Source organism: Oncorhynchus tshawytscha, linkage group LG24, assembly GCF_018296145.1.
Source record: "Oncorhynchus tshawytscha isolate Ot180627B linkage group LG24, Otsh_v2.0, whole genome shotgun sequence".
NCBI lineage: Eukaryota > Metazoa > Chordata > Actinopteri > Salmoniformes > Salmonidae > Oncorhynchus > Oncorhynchus tshawytscha.
The window spans coordinates 28,462,132-28,478,056 of record NC_056452.1 but is presented as its reverse complement, the minus strand read 5'-3'; the positions used below and the strand labels follow the sequence as shown (position 1 = coordinate 28,478,056).

General features: G+C 48.3%; 1 protein-coding gene across 1 annotated transcript in view; it reads left to right on the top strand.

Annotated features, from left to right (window-relative positions):
- The window catches only part of LOC112238782 (microtubule-associated protein futsch), a gene marked incomplete at its 3' end in the record, with an annotated part of 56,266 nt that extends 44,083 nt beyond the window's left edge, over window positions 1–12,183 (top strand). Inside the window, exons 5-9 of the mRNA XM_042305724.1 lie at window positions 8,065–9,610; window positions 10,462–10,754; window positions 10,863–11,064; window positions 11,353–11,556; window positions 11,785–12,183. Of these exons, the coding sequence (XP_042161658.1) occupies window positions 8,065–9,610; window positions 10,462–10,754; window positions 10,863–11,064; window positions 11,353–11,556; window positions 11,785–12,183 (2,644 nt within the window). The remainder of the gene's footprint in view (window positions 1–8,064; window positions 9,611–10,461; window positions 10,755–10,862; window positions 11,065–11,352; window positions 11,557–11,784) is intronic.
- Between the last annotated feature and the right edge of the window lie 3,742 nt (window positions 12,184–15,925).

Genomic DNA, 15,925 nt, shown 5'->3' with positions numbered 1-15,925 from the left:
GGCTGTGATTATAATCGAAGAGAATTCTCTTGGTAGATAATGCGGTCTACATTTGATTGTGAGGAATTCTAAATCAGGTGAACAGAAGGATTTGAGTTCCTGTATGTTTCCTTCATCACACCATGTCACGTTGGCCATAAGGCATACGCCCCCGCCCGTCTTCTTACCAGAGAGATGTTTGTTTCTGTCGGCGCGATGCGTGGAGAAACCCGCTGGCTGCACCGCTTCGGATTGCGTCTCTCCAGTGAGCCATGTTTCCGTGAAGCAGAGAACGTTACAGTCTCTGATGTCCCTCTGGAATGCTACCCTTGCTCGGATTTCATCAACCTTGTTGTCAAGAGACTGGACATTGGCAAGAAGAATGCTGGGGAGTGGTGCACGATGTGCCCGTCTCCGGAGTCTGACCAGAAGACCGCTTCGTTTCCCTCTTTTTCTGAGTCGTTTTTTTTTTTTTTTGGTCGCTGCATGTGATCCACTCGGTTACACTGGTTGTAAGGCAGAACTCAGGATCCGCATCGCGAAAAACATATTCTTGGTCGTACTGATGGTGAGTTGACGCTGATCTTATATTCAGTAGTTCTTGTCGGCTGTATGTAAAGAAACCTAAGATGACCTGGGGTACTAGTGTAAGAAATAACACGTAAAAAAACAAAAAACTGCATAGTTTCCTAGGAACGCGAAGCGAGGCGGCCATCTCTGTCGGCGCCGGAAGTATTTATGCTATATTATGCTATATTATTTATATTATTTCAAGGCTATAGCCTACAAAGAAAGACCTTGTGAAGCATTCACGAGAGCGACACACTAGCCTGACAGGGTCATTATAGCTCTCAACATTTAAACAACATTTAGTTCCATTAAGTCATTATAGTCCATAAATTATGCATATAGGCCGTGACTTACTTAGAATTAAATACAAATTAAACGAGGGGGGGAAAAAAGCCTTATTAGGCTCAGTCTAAAGTGCCTTTCAAAAAGAATTCTGGGAAAATGAGTTTGGCCAGAGTCTGTGGCTTGAGGCTCATACGATGGTTCCTGTAGAGCAGACTAGCAGCGGAGTATATCCTCGTTGTGTTTTCTGGGCCACTGGGGATGCTAAACACCTTTCTGGCTACTCTTGAGTTATTTTTCTATAGGTAGGCCTTAAGGTTTTTAGGTCAAATCATTGGGGCGGCAGGGTGGTTAGAGCGTTTGGACTAGTAACCGAGAGGTTGCAAGATCCTATCCTCCGAGCTGACAAGGTCCTTCTGCCCATGAACAAGGCAATTAACCCACTGTTCCAGGGTAGGCCATCATTGAAACGAAGAATTTGTTCTTAACTGACTTGCCTGGTTAAATAAAGGTAAAATAAAAAATAATAATCTAATCAAAACGGAAAGCTCCTTGAAAGGGGGAATAATCCAGGTGTATTAGGCCTACTCTATAGATAATACAACAAAACATGTATGAAACTATCAAGAGATTTGATTTTTAGTTTATAAATATTTTGCTACAATGACACAAATCAAATCAAATCAAATGTATTTATATAGCCCTTCGTACATCAGCTGATATCAGCAAAGTGCAGTACAGAAACCCAGCCTAAAACCCCAAACAGCAAGCAATGCAGGTGTAGAAGCACGGTGGCTAGGAAAAACTCCCTAGAAAGGCCAAAACCTAGGAAGAAACCTACAGAGGAACCAGGCTATGTGGGGTGGACAGTCCTCTTCTGGCTGTGCCGGGTAGAGAGGAACCAGGCTATGAGGGGTGGCCAGTCCTCTTCTGGCTGTGCTGGGTGGAGATTATAACAGAACATGGCCAAGATGTTCAAATGTTCATAAATGACCAGCATGGTCAAATAATAACAATCACAGGCAGAACAGTTGAACTGGAGCAGCAGCACGGCCAGGTGGACTGGGGACAGCAAGGAGTCATCATGTCAGCTTAGCTTTCTACCCACCTGGTTCCTGTCTGTTATCATGTGCACGTAGTAAGTACACCATCATGCTTTCCTGACAGGTGTCTTTTCAGATTCCACAATGATTCTTTAGTTGTGGACATTACGTCACCACACTCCCTCTCTTGCAAGTCACCTTGCTTTTTCACCTGTGTGTTTTTCTTTATGAAAATATTTAGTAAAACTCCATGACAGTAGCTAAATCAAGGGGCTATAGCAGCATACGAGTAGGCTACAGATGCATGTTGGGCCGGGCGTACCCTGAGCTCGTCAGGTGAGCGCTACTGGAGAGAAATAGGAGTGGGAGAGAAGGCCTACGCTCCAACCTTTGGGAATCTCACTCCATGCTCCAGTCCAATTGGGCAAGCTTCTCTCCAGCTCGGCTCCACTCACATACTCTGAGCCTAGCAGTTAATCACATTGGGCCAGTAACCGGAAAGTTGCTGGTTCGAATTCCCCAGGTAACAATTATGCCGATGTGCCCTTGAGCAGGGCACTTAACCCTAATTGCTCCTGTAAGTCGCTCTGGATAAGAGCGTCTGCTAAATGATGTGAATGTAAATTGCGTTAGTACCTATTGTCTACTGCCCAGGATCCCTGCACTCATCATGGGTGGCAGGTAGCCGGTTGGGCCAGTAACCGAAAGGTTGCTGGATCAAATCCCTGAGCTGACAAGGTAAAAACCTGTCGTTCTTCCCCCTGAGCAAGGCAGTTAACCCACTGTTCCCCGGGAGCCGAAGACCTGGATGTTGATTATGGCAGCCTCCCGCACCTCTCTGATTCAGAGGGGTTGGGTTAAATGCGGAAGACACAGTTGAATGCATTCCCTTTCATGAAACATGATGACTCAGTCAGTACAAAAACAAAAGAGCAATGTTGCTCTGTGGCTGGCTATGATATCAGGGCTGATACAAAGTGACTGTCTTAATGCATTGTGTCCAGTGTCCCTACAGTGACTCAGGAAATCAAATAGGCAATGCTGCTGTGGTGGCTATAATATCAGGAGAGATGAGGGGAACCAAGACTGTACTGTAAAAACAAAATCATTGATTCAGGTAACAAGCTGCATTAGGCTTGAGTTTACTCAACATTTGGGCATATAGTTGAACCAACACACATTCTCAAGTTGAATTGTATGTTCACTCAACTTAGAATTTTAGACACCTTATTTGCATATTTTCCAGTGTGAAATGAAACTCTTTACGTCAATACATAATGACGTTTCTTTTTGAGGGCCTAGTTACACCCCAGAGCAGTGGTCTGAAACTCCTGGTTTACAGGCCACGTCAAACCTGCAAGTCAAATTATGCTGGCTTGCAAAGTAGTGTGTAATTCCTATCGGAATCCAGCTAGGGTGGGGATAGTCAGCCAGGGTGGGGGTAGTCAGCCAGGGTGGGGGTAGTCAGCCAGGGTGGGGGTAGTCAGCCAGGTTGGGGATAGTCAGCCAGGGTGGGGAGGATAATCAGCCAGGGGGAGGATTGTCAGCCAGGGTGGGGAGGATAGTCAACCAGGGTGGGGAGGATAGTCAACCAGGGTGGGGAGGATAGTCAGCCAGGGTGGGATTAGTCAGCCAGGTAGAGGAGGATAGTCAGCCAGGGTGGGGAGGATAGTCAGCCGGGTTGAGGATAGTCAGCCAGGTTCAGGATAGTCAGCCAGGGTGGGGATAGCCAGCCAGGGTGGGGATAGTCAGCCAGGGTGGGGATAGTCAGCCAGGGTGGGGAAGTCAGCCAGGGTGGGGATAGTCAGCCAGGGTGGGGATAGTCAGCCAGGGTGGGGATAGTATTGAGTGGTTTTGAGCAAACATACTGCAAATAATACACCGTTTGTTGATTCAACATATAATTGTAAGACAGCCAACTACAATAGGATTGTGAGTTAGCTCAACATTTTGGCATATAGCTTGACCCAAAGGAAAACACAAATTTGTCATTTTACTCAACACATTTTACTTTTATACATTCAACTCACTGTGAGCAAAGTTTGTTGAGTGAACAAACATTCACACATTAGCTCAACTTCTTGTCCTGAAGTCCAGCCAATCACAGAATAACACTGATTAAACAATTAGCTAAATTGACTTTGTTACAGTGTGTATTATTGCATGGTGTCTGGTAGCTTCTGCCCAGTGTCTACTGCCGAGTCCATCACTGCCTAGTCCATCACTGCCTAGTCCATCACTGGCCAGTGTCTACTGCCTAGTCCATCACTGCCTTGTCCATCACTGCCTAGTCCATTACTGCCCAGTGTCTACTGCCTAGTCCATCACTGCCTAGTCCATCACTGCCCAGTGTCTACTGCCTAGTCCATCACTGCCTAGTCCATCACTGCCCAGTGTCTACTGCCGAGTCCATCACTTCCTAGTCCATCACTGCCTAGTCCATCACTGCCCAGTGTCTACTGCCTAGTCCATCACTGCCCAGTGTCTACTGCCGAGTCCATCACTGCCTAGTCCATCACTGCCCAGTCCATCACTGCCTAGTCCATCACTGCCTAGTACATCACTGCCTAGTCCATCACTTCCTAGTCCATCACTGCCTAGTCCATCACTGCCCAGTGTCTACTGCCTAGTCCATCACTGCCTAGTCCACCACTGCCTAGTCATCACTGCCTAGTCCATCACTTCCTAGTCCATCACTGCCTAGTCCATCACTGCCCAGTGTCTACTACCTAGTCCATCACTGTCTAGTCCATCCCTTCCTAGTACATCACTGCCCACTGCCCACTTCCTAGTCCATCACTTCCTAGTCCATCACTGCCTAGTCCATCACTGCCTAGTCCATCACTGCCCAGTGTCTACTGCCTAGTCCATCACTGCCTAGTCCATCAATGCCTAGTCCATCACTTCCTAGTCCATCACTGCCCAGTGTCTACTGCCTAGTCCTTCACTTCCTAGTCCATCACTGCCCAGTGTCTACTGCCTAGTCCATCACTGCCTAGTCCATCACTGCCCAGTGTCTACTGCCTAGTCCATCACTGCCCAGTGTCTACTGCCTAGTCCATCACTGCCTAGTCCATCACATCCTAGTCCATCACTGCCCAGTGTCTACTGCCTAGTCCATCACTGCCCAGTGTCTACTGCCTAGTCCATCACTGTCCAGTGTCTACTGCCTAGTCCTTCACTTCCTAGTCCATCACTGCCCAGTGTCTACTGCCTAGTCCATCACTGCCTAGTCCATCACTGCCCAGTGTCTACTGCCTAGTCCATCACTGCCCAGTGTCTACTGCCTAGTCCATCACTGCCTAGTCCATCACTTCCTAGTCCATCACTGCCCAGTGTCTACTGCCTAGTCCATCACTGCCCAGTGTCTACTGCCTAGCCCAACACTGCCCAGTGTCTACTGCCTAGTCCATCACTGCCCAGTCCATCACTGGCCAGTCCATCACTGCCTAGTCCATCACTGCCTAGTCCATCACTGCCCAGTCCATCACTGCCTAGTCCATCACTGCCTAGTCCATCACTACCTCCATCACTGTCCATCACTTCCTAGTCCATCACTTCCTAGTCCATCACTTGTCTACTGCCTAGTCCATCACTTTCCTTCACTGTCCATCACTGCCTGTCCATCACTGTGTCCATCACTGCCTAGTCCATCACTGCCCAGTCCATCAGTGCCTAGTCCATCACTGCCCAGTCCATCACTGCCAGTCCGTCACTGTCTGGTCCATCACTGCCCAGTCCATCACTGCCTAGTCCATCACTGCCCAGTCCATCACTGCCAGTCCATCACTGCCCAGTCCATCACTGCCCAGTCCATCACTGCCCAGTCCATCACTGCCCATCACTGCCTAGTCCATCACTTCCTAGTCCATCACTGCCCAGTGTCTACTGCCTAGTCCATCACTGCCTAGTCCATCACTGCCCAGTCCATCACTGCCTTGTCCATCACTGCCCAGTCCATCACTGCCCAGTCCATCACTTCCTAGTCCATCACTGCCCAGTGTCTACTGCCTAGTCCATCACTGCCCAGTCCATCACTGCCTAGTCCATCACTGCCCAGTCCATCACTGCCTTGTCCATCACTGCCCAGTCCATCACTGCCCAGTCCATCACTGCCTAGCCCATCACTGCCTAGTCCATCACTTCCTAGTCCATCACTGCCCAGTGTCTACTGCCTAGTCCATCACTGCCTAGTCCATCACTGCCCAGTGTCTACTGCCTAGTCCATCACTTCCTAGGACATCACTTCCTAGTCCATCACTGCCCAGTCCATCATTGCCCAGTGTCTACTGCCTAGTCCACTTATTATTCCTAGTGCACTATATAGGGAATAGGGTGCCAGTCCTGGTCAAAAGTAGTGCACTATATAGGGAATAGGGTGCCAGTCCTGGTCAAAAGTAGTGCACTATATAGGGAATAGGCAGACATGTACTTTGCAGTGTCCAGTGACCCTGGCTACAATGACTCAGCAGCAATGATTCAGCCATTCAGCAAACCAATGAAGAGGTTTATTACGGCTTCCTGTCCTCTCCTGCTCGCCCGCTGGCTTTAACGAGGGTAGATGATGGAGGAGAGGACGTGTCTCTGAATGCTAAGTGACCACCGTAGAAAACAATAATGACATCGCCTTTCTTTATGAGTGAACACTCTGTTTCCTGCTCTCTGATTTACGAGAAAAGAACCATCTGCATCCTAAATGGCACCCTATTCCCTAAATAGTGCACTACTTTTAACCAGGACTGGCACCCTATTCCCTACAGAGTGCACTACTTTTAACCAGGACTGGCACCCTATTCCCTAAATAGTGCACTACTTTTAACCAGGACTGGCACCCTATTCCCTATATAGTGCACTACTTTTAACCAGGACTGGCACCCTATTCCCTAAATAGTTCACTACTTTTAACCAGGACTGGCACCCTATTCCCTACAGAGTGCACTACTTTTAACCAGGACTTGCACCCTATTCCCTATATGGAGCACTACTTTTAACCAGGTTATCTATAAGATACCAGTTGTGTAGTCTAAACCATTATCTATAGGATACCAGTTGTGTACTCTAAACCTTTATCTTTAAGATACCAGTTGTGTACTCTAAACCATTATCTATAGGATACCAGTTGTGTACTCTAAACCATTATCTTTAAGATACCAGTTGTGTAGTCTAAACCATTATCTTTAAGATACCAGTTGTGTACTCTAAACCAATATCTATAAGATACCAGTTGTGTACTCCAAACCATTATCTTTAAGATACCAGTGGTGTACTCTAAACCATTATCTATAAGATAACAGTTGTGTACTCTAAACCATTGTCTTTAAGATACCAGTTGTGTACTCTAAACCGTTATCCATAAGATACCAGTTGTGTACTCTAAACCATTATCTTTAAGATACCAGTTGTGTACTCCAAACCATTATCTTTAAGATACCAGTGGTGTACTCTAAACCATTATCTATAGGATACCAATTGTTTACTCTAAACCATTATCGTTAAGATACCAGTTGAGTACTCTAAACCATTATCAGATACCAGTTGTGTACTCTAAACCATTATCAGATACCAGTTGTGTGCGCTGTGTACAGATTGCAGTGCAGTACCTGTGTTCAGTGTGCAGATTGCAGTGCAGTACCTGTGTGCTGTGTACAGATTGCAGTGCAGTACGTGTGTGCTGTGTGCAGATTGCAGTGCAGTACCTGTGTTCAGTGTACAGATTGCAGTGCAGTACCTGTGTGCTGTGTGCAGATTGCAGTGCAGTACCTGTGTTCAGTGTGCAGATTGCAGTGCAGTACCTGTGTGCTGTGTACAGATTGCAGTGCAGTACCTGTGTGCTGTGTGCAGATTGCAGTGCAGTACCTGTGTTCAGTGTGCAGATTGCAGTGCAGTACCTGTGTGCTGTGTACAGATTGCAGTGCAGTACCTGTGTGCTGTGTACAGATTGCAGTGCAGTACCTGTGTGCAGTGTGCAGATTTCAGTAACTGTGCATTGAGTTGAGACTTGCCCCTGCTCGGCGTGTGCTATGCGTTTTCTATAGCATCATGGAATGGACAGCTGTATGGATGACCAGTTCCCAGTAACTAACTCTATCTCCCTGCCCACCTTCCTATCCGGCTGGGGTCACCCACCCAACCCTACTCCAACCTCCTGCCCGGGTGGTCCCCATATACCCCACCCCACCCTGGACCTCAGGCATCCCGGCCATGCTGACCTAGTTCCCACAGACATCCGTACCCCTCCTTCCCCCAAACCTACTGCCAAGCCCATGGAGGATGCCCTATCCCCACCCCTTCTGCCCCCGTCTCCAGCTCTGTCCCTGGAGAGGGTCCCAGCCCTGCCGATTGCCCCGCCCGTTGAAGGTGCCCCATTCCTGTGCCCACCCCTCCCAGCACTATCTTCCCTACCGTTGTCCCAAGCCCAGTCTACTAGTATGCCCATGCAGAGTGCTCCACCTCTCACACCTCTGTCCCCTGCCATGCAGCTTGAGGAGGAGCTGCTCCAGGCCTTCCAGGAATACGAGGAACAAATGGCCTCTCTGAGCATACCAAACCTCCGTGTCTCTGAGGCCAGTGGTCAATGCCCACCTGTGGGCCTTCTGCCCAAATATTCAGTCCACTATGAGGAAGAGGAAGGAAGAAGGGATACGGGAGGAGGAGTGACTGTTACTGTTCCCAAGGACGAAGAGTCATCTTCTCCATCGCCACGGATACGACCACCACCTCCCCTACTTGTGATCCAGCCAGGATACCGTGGCAACGACAACAACGACGACGGTGAAAATGGCAACGAGGAAGCACAGCGTGGAAACAGTGACACATCAACAAGTCAGAGGGTCACAGCCTATACCGAAGGGTTCAGTTTCAGAAGTTACCTCCTGGGAAATAATAAGAAACCAGTTGAAGAGAGCGCAGCCAAAGAGGCTGAACAAGAGGAAAGCACATTACAACTGTTTGAGAGAATGGCTAGAGAGGCAGAGGCAGAGATTCACTCCAAAAAAAAGGCAGATGCACTGAAGGAAACAGACACTCAGATGCAATTGGACTCGACAACAGATGCATATTTATTTAAAGAGACCCTGATAAGTCCAGAGTCTGTGGAGCAGAGAGAGCAGGCAGAGAGAGCAGAGCTACTGATAGGTCTAGTAGTAGGGCCTAAAACAGACCAGCTGACAGCGCAAAAAAACTCAGAAGAGACTAAGGCAGACTCACAGGCACAGTCCAAGCAGGCACAGTCCAAGCAGGCACAGTCCAAGCAGGCTGAGTCCAAGCAGATAGAGTCAACACTACATTATGATATCAAGTTAGGCATGGAGAAAAAGACAAACTCACAGAAAAAGAAGAGGAAAAAGAAAACAGGCAAAGTCTCAGAGTCACAGACAGAGTCAAAGCTAGAGACACAGACAGAGTCAAAGCTAGAGACACAGACAGAGTCACAGACAGAGTCAAAGCCAGAGTCAAAGCCAGAGTCACAGACAGAGTCAAAGCTAGAGTCAAAGCTAGAGAAACAGACAGAGTCAAAGCTAGAGACACAGACAGAGTCAAAGCCAGAGTCACAGACAGAGTCAAAGCCAGAGTCAAAGCTAGAGATAGAGACAGAGTCAAAGTCAAAGCCAGAGCAAGAGTCACAGACAGAGTCAAAGCCAGAGTCAAAGCTAGAGTCAAAGACAGACAGAGTCAAAGCTAGAGTCAAAGTCACAGACAGAGTCAAAGCCAGAGTCAAAGCTAGAGACACAGCCAGAGTCAAAGCTAGAGACACAGACAGAGTCAAAGCTAGAAACACAGACAGAGTCAAAGCCAGAGTCAAAGCTAGAGACACAGACAGAGTCAAAGCTAGAGACACAGACAGAGTCAAAGCTAGAGACACAAACAGAGTCAAAGCCAGAGTCAAAGCTAGAGACACAGACAGAGCCAAAGCCAGACTCAAAGCTGGAGACACAGACAGAGTCTAAGCTAGAGTCTAAGCTAGAGTCAAAGCTAGAGTCAAAGCTAGAGTCAAAGCTAGAGACACAGACAGAGTCAAAGCTAGAGTCAAAGCTAGAGATAGAGACAGAGTCAAAGCTAGAGTCAAAGCCAGAGGCAAAGCTAGAGACACAGACAGAGTCAAAGCTAGAGACACAGACAGAGTCAAAGCTAGAGTCAAAGCTAGAGACACAGACAGAGTCAAAGCTAGAGACACAGACAGACAGTCAAAGAGTCTAAGAGACACAGACAGAGTCAAAGCTAGAGTCAGAAAAGCCAGAGTCAAAGCTAGAGACACAGACAGAGCCAAAGCCAGACTCAAGCTGCTAGAGAAAGCACAGACAGAGTCAAAGCTAGAGTCAAAGCTAGAGTCAAGAGCCAAAGCTAGAGACACAGACAGAGTCAAAGCTAGAGACACAGACAGAAAGCTAGAGTCAAAGCTAGAGACACAGACAGAGACAAATGCAGAGTCAAAGCTAGAGACAGAGACAGAGTCAAAGCTAGAGACACAGACAGAGACAAAGCAAAGCTAAAGACAGAGGCAAAGCAGAAAAGCTAGACACACAGACAGAGCTACAGAGACAAAGCCAAACAGACAGAGACAAAGCCAGAGACAAAGCCAAAGACACAGACAGAGACAGAGACAAAGCCAGAGACAAAGCCGGAGACAATGCCGGAGACACAGACGGAGACAGAGACACAGACAGAGTCAAAGCCAGAGTCACAGACAGAGTCAAAGCTAGAGACAGAGACAGAGTCAAAGCTAGAGTCAAAGCTAGACACACAGACAGAGTCAAAGCTAGCGACACAGACAGAGTCAAAGCTAGCATCAAAGCTAGAGAAACAGACAGAGTCAAAGCTAGAGTCAAAGCTAGACACACAGACCGAGTCAAAGCCAGAGTCAAAGCTAGAGACACAGACAGAGTCAAACAAAGCCAGAGACACAGACAGAGTCAAAGCAGAGACAGAGTCAAAGCTAGAGACACAGACAGAGTCAAAGCTAGAGACACAGAGTCAAAGCTAGAGTCAAAGCACACAGACAGAGTCAAAGCTAGCGACACAGACAGAGTCAAAGCTAGCATCAAAGCTAGAGAAACAGACAGAGTCAAAGCTAGAGTCAAAGCTAGACACACAGACCGAGTCAAAGCCAGAGTCAAAGCTAGAGACACAGACAGAGTCAAAGCTAGAGACACAGACAGAGGTAAAGCTAGAGTCAAAGCTAGACACACAGACAGAGTCAAAGCCAGAGTCAAAGCTAGAGACACAGACAGAGTCAAAGCTAGAGACACAGACAGAGTCAAAGCTAGAGTCAAAGCTAGAGACACAGACAGAGTCAAAGCTAGAGACACAGACAGAGACAATGCCCGAGAAACAGACAGAGACAGAGTCAAAGCTAGAGTCAAAGCCAGAGACACAGACACAGAAAGAGTCAAAGCTAGAGACACAGACAGAGACAAAGCCAAAGATGCAGAAAGAGACACCTACAGAGACAAAGCCAAAGACAGAGACAAAGCCAAAGCCAAAGACACAGACAGAGACAGAGACAAAGCCAGAGACAAAGCCGGAGACAATGCCGGAGACACAGACGGAGACAGAGACACAGACAGAGTCAAAGCCAGAGTCACCGACAGAGTCAAAGCTAGAGTCAAAGCTAGACACACAGACAGAGTCAAAGCTAGCGTCAAAGCTAGAGACACAGACAGAGTCAAAGCCAGACACACAGACAGAGACAAAGACAGAGTCAAAGCCAGAGACACATACACAGACAGAGACAAAGCCAGAGTCACAGACAGAGTCAAAGACAGAGTCAAAGCTAGAGACACAGACAGAGTCAAAGCCAGAGACACAGACAGAGTCAAAGCAAGAGTCAAAGCTAGAGACACAGACAGAGGCAAAGCTAGAGTCAAAGCTAGACACACAGACAGAGTCAAAGCTAGAGACACAGACAGAGTCAAAACTAGAGACACAGACAGAGTCAAAGCCAGAGTCAAAGCTAGAGACACAGACAGAGCCAAAGCCAGACTCAAAGTTGGAGACACAGACAGAGTCAAAGCTAGAGTCAAAGCTAGAGTCAAAGCTGGAGACACAGACAGAGTCAAAGCTCGAGAAACAGAAAGAGACAGAGTCAAAGCCAGAGACACATACACAGAAAGAGTCAAAGCTAGAGACACAGACAGAGACAAATACAGAGTCAAAGCCAGAGACACAAACAGAGACAAAGCCAAAGATGCAGAAAGAGACACCTACAGAGACAAAGCCAAAGCCAAAGACAGAGACAAAGCCAAAGCCAAAGACACAGACAGAGACAGAGACAAAGCCAGAGACAAAGCCGGAGACAATGCCGGAGACACAGACAGAGACAGAGACACAGACAGAGTCAAAGCCAGAGTCACAGACAGAGTCAAAGCTAGAGACACAGACAGAGTCAAAGCTAGAGTCAAAGCTAGACACACAGACAGAGTCAAAGCTAGCGTCAAAGCTAGAGAAACAGACAGAGTCAAAGCTAGAGACACAGACAGAGTCAAAGCTAGAGACACAGACAGAGTCAAAGCTAGAGTCAAAGCTAGAGACACAGACAGAGTCAAAGCTAGAGTCAAAGCTAGAGACACAGACAGAGTCAAAGCTAGAGTCAAAGCTAGACACACAGACAGAGACAAAGCCGGAGACAATGCCGGAGACACAGACGGAGACAGAGACACAGACAGAGTCAAAGCCAGAGACACAGACAGAGTCAAAGCCAGAGACACAGACAAATTCAAAGCCAGAGACAGCAACAAAGACAGAGTCAAAGCCAGAGACACAGACACAGACAAAGCCAGACACACAGACAGAGACAAAGACAGAGTTAAAGACAGAGACACATACACAGACAGAGACAAAGCCAGAGTCACAGACAGAGACAAAGACAGAGTCAAAGCCAGAGATACAGACACAGTCAAAACCAGAGTCACAGACAGAGACAAATACAGAGTCAAAGCCAGAGACACAGACACAGACAAAGCCAGATACACAGACAGAGACAAAGACAGAGTCAAAGCCAGAGACACATACACAGACAGAGTCAAAGCCAGAGACACAGACAAAGCCAGAGACAGAGACCGAGTCAAAGCCAAAGACACAGACAGAGACAAAGACAGTGTCAAAGCCAGAGACACAACCAAAGATACAGACAGAGTCACAGACAGAGACACAGACAGAGACACAGACAGAGTCACTGACAGAGACACAGACAGAGACAGAGTCAAAGCCAGAGATTGAGACAGGGTCAAAGCCAGAGACACAGACAGAGACAAAGACAGAGTCAAAGCTAGAATCACAGACAGAGACAAAGACAGAGTCAAAGCCAGAGACACATACACAGCCAGAGTCAAAGCCAGAGACACAGACAGAGACACAGACAAAGCCAGAGACACATACACAGCCAGAGTCAAAGCCAGGGACACATACACAGCCAGAGTCAAAGCCAGAGACAAAGACAGAGACAAAGCCAGAAACACATACACAGCCAGAATCAAAGCCAGAGACACAGACAGAGTCCAAGACAGAGTCAAAGCCAGAGACACAGACAGAGTCCAAGACAGAGACCCAGACAGAGTCAAAGCCAGGGACACATACACAGCCAGAGTCAAAGCCAGAGTCAAAGCCAGAGTCAAAGCCAGAGACACAGACAGAGACAGATTCAAAGCCAGAGACACATACACAGACAGAGTCAAAGCTAGAGACACAGACAGAGCTTCAGACAGAGTCACAGACGGAATCAAAGCCAGAGTCACAGACAGAGACACAGACAGAGTCAAAGCCAGAGACACAGACAAAGACAGAGTCAAAGCTAGAGTCACAGACAGAGACACAGACAGAGACACAGACAGAGTCACTGACAGAGACACAGACAGAGTCAAAGCCAGAGGCACAACCAGAGACACAGACAGAGTCAAAGCCAGATACACAACCAGAGACACAGACAAAGACAAAGCCAGAGACACAACCAGAGACACAGAAAGGGACACAGTCAAAACCAGAGTCACAGACACAGTCAAAGCCAGAGACACAGACAGAGACACAGACAAAGACACAGACACAGACAGAGTCACAGACAGAGTCACAGACAGAGCTTCAGACAGAGTCAAAGCCAGAGACACAGACAGAGACACAGACAGAGTCACTGACAGAGACACAGACAGAGACACAACCAGAGACACAGAAAGGGACACAGTCAAAACCAGAGTCACAGACACAGACACATTCAAAGCCAGAGATAGAGACACAGTCAGACATCCATTCAGAGACAAACGGAGAACCACAGGGCAAGAGTTCAGGTTACCAAGAACAGCTGAGCCCCAAGGGACAGACCAGCTCCAGCCCAAAGCCATCCAAAGGCTGCAAGACAGATCAAAGCCAGAGACACAGACAAGCCTGGCCCAAGACAGAGTCAAAGCCAGGCCCAACAGCCAGCTCAAGCCCCTCAAAGCCACCGTCCAGACTGGTTCACCTGCCCCACAGTCTGGCCCCAAAGCAGGCCCAACCCAGCTCCAGCCCCGGAATCAAAGCCACCAGACAGAGACCAGACTGGTTCAAAGCCTGCCCCAGTCTGGCCCCAACCACAGACAGAGACACAGACAGCCTGACAGCAATCTGCAGACCACCAGAGACACAGACAGGTCAAAGCCAGATACACAACCAGAGACTCAGACAAACAAAGTTCAAACCCCAGACCGGAACCACAATGCAACAGGAAGGGTTAATGATAATGACAGGAATACATCTGTCCAGACCACAGTTATTGATCTGCGTCGTAATGTCAGCTCAACCTCTGCCCGTGTTTCTGATCAGAGATCAGATAGAACAAGACAGGAAGAACATGTATTCTCAACCTCTGCCCGTGTTTCTGATCAGAGATCAGATAGAATCCATTCAGACAGGAAGAACATGGGCATTCTCAAGAACCTCCCCAAGCAGACCAGTGCCCCTGATCAGAGATCAGATCAGAACAAGACTGGAAGGACATGTAGCCTCAGCCACCTCTGCACCTGTTTCTGATCAGAACCCAGCTCAGCCCCTCAGAACAAGACAGGAAGGACATGTATTCTCAGACCTCTGCCCAGTGTTTCTGATCACGAGATCAAACCCCAGAACAATGCACAGGAAGGGTTACATGTATTCTCAGGACCATCTGCCAGACCACAGTTATTTCTGATCAGAGCTCAGAAATTGTGGAACAAGACAGGAAGGACATGGACCAGACTCAACCACTGGACCAGACTGTTTCTGACTCAGACATGGACAGATAACAACAAGACAGGAAGGACATGGATTCTCAACCACTGCCCAGTGTTTCTGATCAGACTAACAGACACACTGAACCAGACTAACACAGGAAGGACAGACTCTCTGTAAACCAGTGGAGAAAACACACACACACTGGACCAGACTAACACACACACACTGGACCAGACTAACACACACACACTGGACCAGAGAGAAACAGACGCTCAGATTCAGAACCGAGCCTGTATAGGAGAGGAAGCGAGGGAGGAGGAGGGGGAGAGGAAGAAGAGCGCCCTTGAAGAGCCTTCAGTAGTGGCCACTGCTGCCGCTGGCAACGCGTTGCCCATGACAACACCCACGATGCCAGAAATGATCGAATGTGAGGGAGAGAGGAAAAACAGGCAGCTCGATTGGCTGGAGAGAGACACGGCAGTAACAGCAGAAACAGAGTCGGTGGCACTAGGAGACAGAGGAAGAGGTTTAGAGGGGATAGAGGAGAGTCTGTTGAAGTGCTCTGCAGGAGAAACAGCTCCTCTCCACCCGGCGTGCAGACACACCCAGGTCTCTTCAATCAACACGGGGATAAAAGGCTCACCTGCACTCCCTGTTGAGGATACAAAGACAGAGACGAGGGTTGTATCAGCGTCTGACCAGCACTGCAGCAATAACGCCGTGCCTCGCGGCTCACCGGAGAGTGAAGAGACGGGAGGGGGGACGCCCGTCAGCGGCACCCCAGGGACCAGCACACTCTCTCCAGCCACGGAGAGAGAGAAGAAGGGGGAGAAAGAGAAAGAGTCTGGACACCGGACAGAAGTCCACAACGTATCTGA